The 13,057-nt window shown below is 41.2% G+C and overlaps 1 protein-coding gene across 4 annotated transcripts in view; it reads left to right on the top strand.

Annotated features, from left to right (window-relative positions):
• Window positions 1–13,057, top strand: part of NMNAT2 (nicotinamide nucleotide adenylyltransferase 2) — a 197,428-nt gene that overhangs the window by 31,457 nt on the left and 152,914 nt on the right. For all 4 annotated transcript variants that reach the window (XR_003427988.1, XR_003427987.1, XR_003427989.1 and 1 more), the window contains one exon: window positions 12,894–13,039. Coding sequence is in view for 1 of the 4 variants with exons in the window: in XM_027083065.1 (XP_026938866.1) it covers window positions 12,955–13,039 (85 nt within the window). In the remaining 3 variants the exon portion in view is untranslated. The remainder of the gene's footprint in view (window positions 1–12,893; window positions 13,040–13,057) is intronic.

The raw sequence follows: 13,057 nt of genomic DNA on the forward strand, positions 1-13,057 counted from the left end.
AACACATTTATCTGGAGACAGATGGTTCCAGGGTTGGGAAGCAGCTCAATGATGTCATTGAAGATGTATCTATCTATCTATCTATCTATCTATATATATATATATATATATATTTTTTTTTTTTAGTTTGACATCCTTGAGTGTTGAATGTTCCTCCTCAGATAGTCATCTCATGGTAACAGAATTGTTGCTGCAGCTGCAAGATCACATTTTCATACAATTGTATTGAACTCCCATCTCTTGTCTCTATCAGGAGTAAAAACCATTCCCAGGAGTAAATTACTCCTCCCACCCCAGCCTAATTTACCTCATGTGTCTTTGGCCAGAACTGGGTCACATAGCCTCACTGGCCTCAAAGAGAGCTGGGAATGGCAGCCTAAAAAAAGGAAGAAGAGAACTGGCAAACAACAGTGTCTACCACACACATAAAAGAAAAGTATCTTTCTTACCATCTGTCTCAAAGGCCACCTCCAAGTTTGATGAGCAAAACAGCAGCTCAACCACCCTCTTCTTTGACTCTGGAATTTCTTTCTTAAATAACTTTGCAATCTCTATATTATCACACTCATTCAGACTAATTGGAAAGAAGATAAATTGAATTAGTTTGATGTAAAAATATAGAATAATTTTAGTAACTTGTGTGTCTATCACTTTAAAGAGCACCTTCTCAGTGAGGACTGGGTTAACCAGAGAAGGCCAAGAACTAATCCTCCCCAGGAAGCGTTAAGCAATGAACACTAATCACCTGGGATAAATGTATTCTTTGTACCCAAATGGCTCTACCAAGCTTCTTAAACATTTTTTTCTGTGCTCCCCCTGCAGCCTGTTTAAGATGTGCATCTTTTATGTGTATGTAGAGGAGTGGCTAATCAAGGGAGCAACTAAAGGAAACTCCGCTCATCCCCACAATTCCAAAATCAGGGCCAGATGCATCTGTGTTTATCATCATGCCAGTTACCCAGAGGACTGAGGACTGTCGTCCTTTCACCAGATACTGAAGTGTCCTCCAGACAGAGGAAATAAATAGTAGAACAACTCCTTTTGATTCCCCTAATTGACTGCTTATTCATCCTTCCCTCTCCCACACCACTTCTCAGTAGCTATTTGTACATGACTCTGCCCCAGTGGAGACATCTCTCTCTGTTCCCCAAGCAAGACCGCTTGCCTATCTTCACTTTAGAGTAGGACTGACAGAGATGATAGGAAGTATGAGAGCTGAGTGGGACTGTGTGGAAGGTGGACACAGACATCAGGGGCCCCCTGTAAAGAAGGCATCCCATTCACCACGAGGCACACCAGAGCACTCAAAGGGTCCTGTCTTTAATGTGAACTTAGAACCAAAACTTACTCTTACTTTGCCCCAGTGCCTTTCTCTATGATGAGTAATGAGAACTCAGCCAGACTTTTAAGCACAAGAATGACTTTACTATAGAGTATGGGAACATCAAGCCAAGACTATTTACAAAATGCCAATTTTACCTATGCAGCGTAGAGACTGAATCCACTTTGCTCCTTAACTCCACTGCCAGGCCACTCAGGTCCTACCTCTCAGGGCTTAGTGATTGGGAAAGAACAAAGAAAGGCGCTTCCTAATTCTGAGTAAGGCAAAGGTCTTGATGACTGGGCTCTGCAGCCTTTATGTTCAGATTTAAAATAGCATGGTTATCATCCTTGACAGTCTGAATTCCTCAATTCTCCCTCATTCTTAAGCCAAAGTGATTTCTGTAGCCAGCAGCCTGGAGTAGGACACTGGAATTTGGAATCAAGGGTCTGATCTACTCACTTACTAGCTGTAACCTTGAGGAAGTCACTTAAACTCCCTGAGCCTTGCTTTCTTTCCCCATATGAAAAATCCATAACAGAGCCTGCAAAAGCTTAGTTCACAACATCATTTATTACAAGAATCGAATAGAATAACATGTGTGAAAGCACTGTCAGCTCTAAATGGCTCCACACATATAAACAATTATTGGATCAAGTTCTTCAAAAAAACTGATTATTAATTCTGCTCTGCTATTCCCTTGTAGAACCCTAGGGTTCTGTACTCATTTTTCTCTCTCTTTTCCCAGTCATCATCTATCATTCTGCTTGATTCATCCTCCCCACCATCTCCCTTCCCCTACTCGGGAAACACACACACACAAAACCTGTAATTCTTTCACCCATTATTCTAATTCCTGTCAATCAATTTCTTATTCATTGCATATTTACATTTCTAAAATAACCGCATTTACATATAATTTGCTCTTGCCTACACAAAAAGTGGGTACAGCTAGATACAGCATTTAAGGTGATGTGTCATGTAGGTTTCAATTCAGGAAACAGAAACAACTCTAGGTATTTCAAGCAGAAAGGGATTAAAAACAAGGGACTCTGTGCTTAGGAAATTCTTTGAGAGTACTAAAGAAACTGAAGTTAGGTGCCACCGCGTGACTCTAGATTTCAAGGGCACACCCTGACAGCTGTAGTCCACAGGAAGCTGCCAAACTGCCTCTCAACACCCATGACTTCGGTGACTAGAATTTAGGGGCTACTGGATGCGGGTTCTGGCTTCAAACACACACCAACAGTGTTGCTTCGCAGCAAGAGCAGTAGTAAGATGGCTTTCTCATCACTTTTGCCTTCCAAATCTCACACAGATCATCCCCTGGTAGAATGTAATTAGTATCCAGAAGTCTGACTGCCAGAGAGTCTGAGAAATGTTGTTTCTAACTTTTCAGGCCCTAAAGTTCAAGAACATACATAGAGGGCTTTGAAGATGGATGTCTACTTCCAGCTGACAATAACCTGTTCCAGGGTGTGACTTTATTCCTTCCAGAATGGACAACACAACCGTGGTCTAAAAGAGAGCTTGAGAGGAGAGGGGAAGAACAGGCCCACAGATCTTATAGTTACAGATCTTATAGTTACAGGCCTTACTAATTAATACATGGTAGGATTTATTTGGTGCAGTCCTTTTCTTAGTTTTTAAGACATCCAGCTCAGAATAGGAGTAAAAATATTATGCACAGAGTGGAGCCAGTCATAAGGAAAAATCATTCCACATTTAGGAAACCAGTAGTTTTTGAGCCGTTGCTATGTGCCAGACTGTGGCAGTCACTGGGGTATAACAGTGAACAAGACAGAAGCTGTTCCTGCTCTCATTGAAGTTTGGGGTGAGTTGGGTACTAGCCAGGTTGACTACCCAGGTTCAAAGCCTGCCTCCCCCACTTATTAGCTGTGTGAACTTAAACAAGTTACTCGTGTAAGTCTCAGTTTCCTCAGCTGTAATGTATAATCAAAGAACCTATTATACTTAACTGAGATTCAGTGAAAATTAAATGGGATAATGAATGCAGAGTGCTAAGCACACTGCCTGGTTCATGCTAGGGTCTGAATAAATGTTGGTGAAGAGTGTGGGCAAATCAAAAGGCAGTCACCGTGCAGGACACTGTGATAATGCTGTGACACAGAAAAAACCAGCACCTATGAGGAGAGGCATTAACTCAGACCTGCGGGGCTCACAGAAGGCTCAGGAAATAAGTTAAGTCGATTTAGGTTTGCGTTTGCTGGCTAAGAGAGAGCATGCCACATTTGATGCCTAAAAGTAGTTCATTGTGGCTGTACTAAAGGGAATAGGGTGAAGAGAGCGGGCAGTTAGGAGCCAGATCATGAGGGGACTTGTTAGACTTTTAAGAGTTTGGATAGTATTCTGAGGACCGCGGGAAGCCATTGAAGGATTCAAAGCCAGAGAGTGATACGATTTGATTTTATATTTTAGGGAAATATCCCTTTGGCTGGAATGTGAAAAATGGCTTAGGGAAGGGAAAGCTTACTGGAAGGAAATCCAGCCAGAATTCTTCGGTAATTAAAGAGAGAGAGAGAAAGGTGTCCTGAAGCTGAAAAGTAGCAGAAAGATACAGAAAAATGGAACAATTCTGGAGATACTTAGGAAGTAACTGGCTGGAAAGTAAGGTATGCGTTTCCCCCCACTATCCCACCTCTTCCCTTTGTCTCTCTTTAGTCACTTCCTTTTTTATATAAATTGATTTATTTACTTATTTATTTATTTTTTGGCTGCTTTGGGTCTTCTTTGCTGCACAGGCTTTCTCTAGTTGCGGTGAGCAGGGACTACTGTCCGTTGCAGTGCACGGGCTTCTCATGGCGGTGGCTTCTCTTGCTGTGGAGCACGGGCTCTAGGCCCACAGGCTTCAGTAGTTGTGGCACGTGGGTTCAGTAGTTGTGGCTCGCGGGCTCTAGAGCGCACTCAGTAGTGGCGCATGGGCTTAGTCGCTCCACGGCATGTGGGATCTTCCCGGACCAGGGCTCGAACCCGTGTCCCCTACATTAGCAGGCGGATTCTTTTTTTTTTTTTTTTTTTTGCGGTACGCGGTCCTCTCACTGTTGTGGCCTCTCCAGTTGCAGAGCACAGGCACTGGACGTGCAGGCTCAGCGGCCATGGCTCACGGGCCCAGCCGCTCCTCAGCATGTGGGATCTTCCCGGACCGGGGCACGAACCCATGTCCCCTGCATCGGCAGGCGGACTCTCAACCACTGCACCACCAGGGAAGCCCGGCAGGCGGATTCTTAACCACTGTGGCACCACGGAAGTCCCCTATTCACTTCTTTATTCATTTAAATTGGGAAACAAAAATTCTTTAACAAACTTATTTTCTTAGGGAACAGATCAGTGCTATAATAGTGGTCTCCAGATGCAGATACCCTTTCAGATACTAGTTATTTAACATAGTGGAGACATTAGTATTGCAAATTTAGGGCCACATGGAAAAAAAAGATGGAGTGGGGACTGTATTTGCATTCGGCTTTTGCTTTGGTGACCCTCACATTCTGCAGCGTCGTTTAGTGATCACCATCCATTCTCTTGTTAGGATAGTCTTTTTTTTTTTTAAATGAGGTGTCATTGGGAATTCCTTGGCAGTCCAGTGGTTAGGGCTCCACGCTTTCACTGCCGAGGGCCCAGGTTCAATCCCTGATCAGGGAACTAAGATCCCACAGGCCACATAGCATGACTCAAATAATAATAATAATAATAATAATGTGTAATTGACATATGACATTATATTAGGGAATTCCATGGTGGTCCAGTGGTTAGGACATCTGACTTCCACTGCAGGGGGCATGGGTTCGATCCCTGGTTGGGAAACTAAGATCGCACAAAAAAAACAAAATAAACAAACAAAAACCCCCCAAAAACATTATATTAGTTTCAGCTGTACAACATAATGATTTGATTATATGTATGTATTGCAAAATGATCACAATAAGGCTAGTTAACATCTGTCCCCATACATAGTTACAAAAAATTTTTTTCTTATGATGAGAACTATTAGGATGTACTCTCTCAGCAACTTTCAAATATGCAGTACAGTACTGTTAACTATAGTTACCGTGGTATTCATCATATCCCAGGATAATCTTTTGATCTGAGCTACTTCTCTAGAGCCATTGTAGAGGTAATAAAAGGTATCATGTCACACCATCTTTATCATTCCTCCTCTAGTTCCCGGGCCTGTTTTTCATGGGGGAGTTTAATTTTGGGGTGTTCAGGGTATTAGAAGTGGAACCCCAACTGCTTTCTACATCTTCTATGTTTGAGAAATGATGGGATTGAAATTCTAGGTTATATCTGACTTAACCAAATTGTGAGGTATTGATGTAATGGAAAAAATATTTTGTATTTTCCATCCCCTATCCTTTATTTAATGCTCCCTTGAACCGAATGTGTTTTCCATTTGGGTGACTTAAAGGAGGGAGGCAGAGATATTCTCAGATGCCATTTCAAGGAATTATTTTACTTCTTAATTAATTATACTTCTTGCTAGGTCTGTTAGAACTGATTTTTCTGTCTCTTGGGAAAAGAGATCTTTGGTCTCAAGATGAAAGTAATGATTTGTACATGCCCCTCACCCTATTATCTGAAAGAAGTCATGATAAATAAATCAGCAAATATCTGAGTTAGTTGAAGAAATTTGTTATTTTTAATGGTATATAATGCTTATTGGTTATAGAGACCCATGTACTTTTTTTCTTCACTGTGGTGCCAGCAAAATTGACATGTTTATAATTGATGATCAGGTTTTAAAATTTGGAAACATCTTTCAATTTTGAAATATGATTAGAATAATTAGAGCAATCATAAGTTTGAGTGAGACTTGGGAGATTTAGAGCTAGAGGAAGGAGGATCTTAATCTTGGGTACATTTTTTTTTCCTAATCTTGGGGACATTTTTCATCCCACAGATGTAAAAATATCTCCTTGGGGGGAAAACGGGAGAATAATGCCCATCACTTTAGCTGTATCCCTGAAGATGTTTATCTTGAAGAGAAGCGGAGAAAACAAAGGAGAAAGAACTATACAAATGTAGAGATCTGAAGAGAATCCCAAGGAGTCATGGTTTTCTCAGAATAATATTTTTTTCTCAGAATCATTTTTACCAGGAAACATGAAATAAATATTCAATACCTGAATTGATCCCAGGAACTAGGGAGCCACATTTGTCTGTGTGACTTTGTGCATTTCCTGTGAAGGATGATCTCTAATATTATTTTGGAACCCAGCTTCATAAACATGGAATAGTTTTACCCTGACTTGTGATGTAAATGGATGATTAATCCGGACTAGGTAAATAGGGAGATAAGTGAGCATACATACCCACACTGCTAGACTTTACATAGGCACCTTTCAAATCAGACCCAATAGACACTTAAGCCTGCCCATCAGAATAGATATTTATTGCAGGGAAGGTTCTGGGTTGGACTGTCTGCCTTGAGCCATTTGGAAACTGAACTGGCTGGAGCAGATTGCAAAGTTTAGGTTGTGGGAGAATGACTCAGGCTCCTTTCCAGCCTAAAGCAATTAACCGGTTGTTGGAAACTTGAAATATTGGACCAAATTATATTACCTAAGTTAAAATAAGCACCCCTGAGAATAGATCACGATATATATTAAGGTATATGTATTATGCAAGGGTTGACGTTCCTATTTCTATAGCTTATGGACCAGCCTTGGAATCTTCACTGAGAATAAATTTGTTGTTAGTACGTTTTTTGGTATTTGTTTTCATTGGTTGATATATATGTACACTATTAGCACATTCCCAAAGCCATTACCCTCTAAGATCGGAACTACCAGAAACATCCTTAACAAACTCATCAGTAGAAACACTGAACACTTAAAAACAGTAGGTATTTTGTATGGAACAACTGTGGAGTTTGACCTAAAGCTGAGGATATGCTTTAAAAAAAAAAAAAAAAACACCTCATTTATTCACACATGGTCTTATTTGATCCATATAGGACCCCTATAAAGCACACACGGTATGTATTATGGTATAGTAGTCCCTGCTTATCAATGGGGGATACGTTCCAAGTCCCCCAGTGGATGCCTGAAACTGGGGATAGTACCAAATCCTATACATACTATGTTTTTCCCTATACGTAAAAACCTATGATAAAGTTTAGTTTATAAATTAGGCACAGTAAGAGATTAACAACAATAATAATAACATAGAACAACTACAACAATATACTGTAATAAAAGTTATGTGAATGTGGTCTGTCTCTCAAAAATTTCTTCTTGTACTCTATCACCCTTCTTGTGATGATGTGAGATAATAAAACACCTATATGATGAGATGAAGTGAGATGAATGACATAGCATTAGGCTACTATTGACATTCTGAGGATTTGTCAGAAGAAGGATCATCTGCTTTGGGTGATCCTGGATCATCCAGCCATGACAATGTCTATGGTTAGATGTCAGGAACAGATTTAGTTGGTGGTTGGGGGTCCCAGGCAGGATGGAGGCAGAGGGCGTGAGATTTCATCATGCTAATCACAACAGCATGTAATTTAAAACGTATGAATTGTTTATCTCCAGAATTTTCCATTTAATATTTTCAGACCGAGGTTGACCAGGCATAACTGAAACCTCAGAAAATGATACCGAGGATAAGGATGGACTACTGTACTTCCAGTCTTAGCAATAAATGACTTGCCCAAAGACAAACAATTAGCAAGTGACAGAACCAAGATTTGCTTTCAATGTTTTTCTATTCCAGTTCCTGAACCCTCTTTGGGGATACACAAATTAGAGATAAGCACAAATAAAATTACAAGAGACAATTAGAATCACAACCAATTAATCTAATCTATAGAATTTAAACTGTTACTTAAGAAGACATAACCTACAAGACTGAAACATTTATTGCATTGTGTTACAAATTCACATTTCATTGTTACTCTCTCAGCCCTGGGCTGGTAAAAAAAGATTTTTGTACTTGATTCATTGGTAAATATTTATTGACCACTGTTCTGTGTGGGAATGTTGAATTGGACTTTTTTCTTTCTTTCTTTTTATTAAAATTAACTTGTAGAGTTGAGTGAGTGTCCAGTCATTCCAGCAAGTTACATTGAATTTTGTTGCCTACTTTTCCATTTTTCCTGGGTAAAGGAGGGAAAACCTGAACACTTGGTATGGCAATTCTCAGTCTGTTCTTCAAACCTCTGCTACAAAGTTCCATTCTCTCATTTATAAAATAGGTATCACTTATTGACCATCTATTATATGCTAGGTGTTCTACATTACCGGTAATCTTCACATCTCTGTGGTTTGGTGGGTATAGTTATCCTCATTTTTATGAATGTAGTTAGTCCAGGTATACCTTGGAGATATTGCAGATTTGGTTCCAGACTACCACAGTAAAGTGAATATTGTAATAAAGTGAGTCACATGAATTTTTTGGTTTCCTAGAGCCTATAAAATTTCTGCTTACACTATACTGTGGTCAATTAAGTTTGAAATAGCATTATGTCTAAAAGAAACAATGTACAGGGCTTCCCTGGTGGAGCAGTGGTTGAGAGTCCGCCTCCCGATGCAGGGGACACGGGTTTGTGCCCCGGTCCGGGAAGATCCCACATGCCGCGGAGTGGCTGGGCCCGTGAGCCATGGCCGCTGAGCCTGTGCGTCCGGAGCCTGTGCTCCACAACGGGAGAGGCCGCAACAGTGAGAGGCCCGCGTACCGCAAAAAAAAAAAAAAAAAAAAAAAAATGTACATACCTTAATTAAAAAATACTTTTTTGCTAAAAAATGATAACCATCATCTGTGCCTTCAGTGAGTTATAATCATTTGACTGGTGGAGGGTCTTGCCTGGATGTTGATGGCTGCTGACTGATCAGGGTGGTGGATGCTGAAGGCTGGGGTAGCTGTGACAATTTCTTAAAATAAGACAGCGATGAAGCTTGCCGCATCAGTTGACCCTTCCTTTCACTTGAACACTTAGAGGCCATTCTAGGGTTATTAACTGGCCTAATTTCAATATCACTGTGTCTCAGGAAATAAGGAGGCCGAAGGAGAGGGAGAGAGATGGGGTAACTGCTGGTCAGTAGAGCAGTCAGAACACATTTATCAATTAAGTTTGCCGTCTCATATGGTGTGGTTCATGGTGCTCCAAAACAATTACCGTAGTAACATCAAAGACAACTGATTGCAGATCACCATAACAAATATAATAACAATGAAAACAGTTTGAAATACTGTGACACAGAGACCCAAAATGAGCAAATGATATTGGAAAAAAATGGTGTAGATATACTTGCTTGACTCAAGGTTGTCACAAACCTTCAATTTGAAAAAACGCAATGTCTGTGAAGCTCAATAAAACGAGGTATGCCTGTATAGCATAGCAGTGAAACAAGATGAAACAGTAGGCTTGGATCAACAACAGGGCCTTCAACCAAAACTACCAGGGTTTGAATTTGAATCCATACTTACTAGGACCAGTTATTTCATTTCTCTGTTCTCCCTTATGCTCATCTCTAAAATGGGATAAAATTATTTGAACTCATAGAATTATGGTGAATGTTAAATGAATTAACATCTGTAAATGGCTTATAATGCCTGGGCTTCTACTGATATTCAGTGAATGTTAGCTACTGTTGCTAATTTGGTGTGCCCCGGGGCTGAATCTGAGGGCCTCTTTTCTTCTATGTATATATATATATATATATATGCTACTCCTTAGGTGACCTCATTTAATCCTTTGGTTTTAAATATAAAACTATACTGATGACTCCAAAATTTATACTTCCTGCCAAAATGGTACTTTTCAAATGTAAGTCAGCTCATGTAACTTCTCTATTCAGAACCTCCAGTGACTTCCTATCTCTCCCAGTGAAAAAACCAAAGCCCTCACCAGGGCCTATGAGGCCCTATTGATCTGTCCTACTTTTCCACTTGCTTTCTTTTGTGCAGCCACATGGGTGTGCTTGTCGAAGACTCTCAAACACTCTTGCTCCTCCGGCTCTTTGCACTTGCTGTTCTGCCAGGTATGTTCCTCCCCAGATAGTCAAATGACACATTCCTTCACTTCTTTCAGGTCCCTGCTCAGATCCCATCCTATCAGAGAGGCCATCCCTGACCACCTTGAATAAAGGAGAATTTCCCTTTCCTTTTCTTCTCATCCAGCTTTATTTTTCATTATGGTATCTGTTACCATTATGTTTATTTTATTTTATTTTCCAATGGTCTGTTTTGCCCTCTAGTATGAGAGCTGTATTAAAGCAGGGACTTTGTTTTGTTCACAGCCTCTAAATCAAGTATCTGGCATGTGGCAGACACTCAATAAATATTTATTGCCCAGCTAATAAGTGTCAGAGTTTCCTACCCAAGTCGGGCTCCCCTCAACAGCTCCTGCTCTTCTGTCCCACTAATCTGCATCCCCTGTGAGGGAAGATACGTCAAATTACAAATATACATCAGTTCTTAGGACTTATCTTTAAACTGGAAATTTTATGCATATTAGGATCAATTTGCTGTTCAGCATAATTTAACAAATATTTACTGTACCCCAACTACATGCTCTTAAATAAGAAACAATGACCAACCCACTAAAATAGGTAGAAATTTATCCAAGAATTTTGAAGCCCCCAAAAAGTAAATATTTGTACTTATGGATCTCTAAGTTCAGAATTATTATGTGTACCTAAAACTAATACAATGCATATGTCAGTTTATCTCAGTTTTTTGAAAGGCTATTTAAAAAAAATCTCAAATTATTAGGTTTATTTATTGTATCAGAATAGAACATTGGTCATCCCTGAAACTTCCTTTCTCCATCTTTCTCACTCTCAGTCCACTCATTTACTTAAACCAAATTTCTAGACATTTTCCTAGATTTCTCTTTCCTTCATCCTTCACATCCAATCCATTTGCAAAGACTGTAAACTTTATCTACAAAACTTATCCTAAGACTCTTTGCTTCTCATCAGTTTCACCTCTATAAAACCTAGTCCAAGGACAACTGCACCTGCTTAGACTACCAGGAGGATTTCCTAAATGCTTTCCTTCCCTTCCCGTTTTCCACCTAGCAGCCAGAGTGATCTTATAAAAATGTAAATTACTTACCACTTCTCTGCCTAAAAACTTCAGTGGTTTCCTTCTGTTATTCCTCTCTAAGTTATTCCTCTTAGAAAAACATCCAAACCCTACCCTAGCCTACAAGCCCTACTTGATTTGGTCCTAATCACCAGTCCAATCTTCTCTCTTAGCATTTTTCCCATTATTCATGCAGTCTGGTCACACTGGCCTTCTTTCATTTCTAGGAGCACAATGAGCCCTTCCCTGTCCCAGAATACTTGTACTAGCAACTCCTTGTCATTTGGGTCTCAGTTTCAATTTCACCACCCCAGAGAGGCCTTCCCTAACTTCTTCATTTCAAGTGGTCCCCTCTTCTCCATTCACTCTTTGTTGTGCCAGAGAGTGAACTGCATTCACTTATTGTGCATTGCACAATTGCCATCTAATATTTCCTTCTATGTTTGTTTCGGTTTCTTGTTTTTTGCGGTACGCGGGCCTCTCACTGTTGTGGCCTCTCCCGTTGTGGAGCACAGGCTCCAGACGTGCAGGCTCAGCGGCCATGGCTCACGGGCCCAGCCGCTCCGCGGCATGTGGGATCCTCCCGGACCAGGGCGCGAACCCATGACCCTGCATCGGCAGGCGGACTCTCAACCACTGCGCCACCAGGGAAGCCCTTCTATGTTTGTTTATTGTCTGTCTCCTTCCAGTAGAATGTAAACTTGATGAAGACAGGGACTTTGCTTTATCAGCAGTGTTTATAACAGAGCCTAACACATAGTGGGCACTCAAGGAACACTTGTTGAATGGGTAAATCTTTGTCTCAGTTTTGATAGCTTATGTAAGATCACAATAATTTTCTAACACAGCTTTAATAACTCTGTCACATCCATGTTCTCATTGCTTCAACCCACAAAAGGAGCAGTATGCCAGGGGAAGGATTCAGGTTCCCCCCTATTTCTTGGCAACCACTAGGTCAACGTCTGGACTCAGTTTAGTAGTTCAAAACCATGAGACAAGGGGGGAAAGATGGGCAGAAATGAATACTCCTGAAGTGACCAATTGTCATTTCTCCACTTAAAATTTTGAGGAGAGAAAGAAAACAGTTCTTAAAATCGAACACTTTTAGAGTTGGAAATGTTCGAGAAAGTAGGTGTGGACAGAAAAATGTTAGATTGAGGGAGGAAAACTAATTCAGAAGGAGGTAAGAGAAAGAGCTCACACCATGCTGATGGTTGCCTGTCAGTGTTCAGGGTTCTGGGCTTGGGTAGCACATCTCTTATGTAAACACTAAGGAAGAGAGCGTGATGGGGTGGGGTGAGGGTGAGAGAAAGGGAGGAGAGGGAGACCAGGGCGAGAGGCGTGAAAGAAGCTAGAAGGAAAAGAGGACGGAGCTCAGCGATACAAAAGCAGCCTCGGATCTTGCCGGCGCTGCAAGCGTTAAGGGGAGGCGGGGAGTGACGCGGTTTGCGTCTGGAGCGGCTCCTTGGAGTCCCCAGCATCCACCGCCGGAGCCTCGCCTTCCTTTCTCCCTCTGCAGACGTATCGAGACACAAAAAGAGAGGCGACCCCTGGACCAGCGCGAGGGACCCACCCGCACCATGACCGAGACCACCAAGACCCACGTTATCTTGCTCGCCTGCGGCAGCTTCAATCCCATCACCAAAGGGCACATTCAGATGTTCGGTGAGTCCTCCCGCCCAC

The sequence above is a fragment of the Aethalodelphis obliquidens genome, unplaced genomic scaffold (assembly GCF_003676395.1).
Source record: "Aethalodelphis obliquidens isolate GAN/ISIS:26980383/991018 unplaced genomic scaffold, ASM367639v1 scaffold48, whole genome shotgun sequence".
Classification (NCBI taxonomy): Eukaryota; Metazoa; Chordata; class Mammalia; order Artiodactyla; family Delphinidae; genus Aethalodelphis; species Aethalodelphis obliquidens.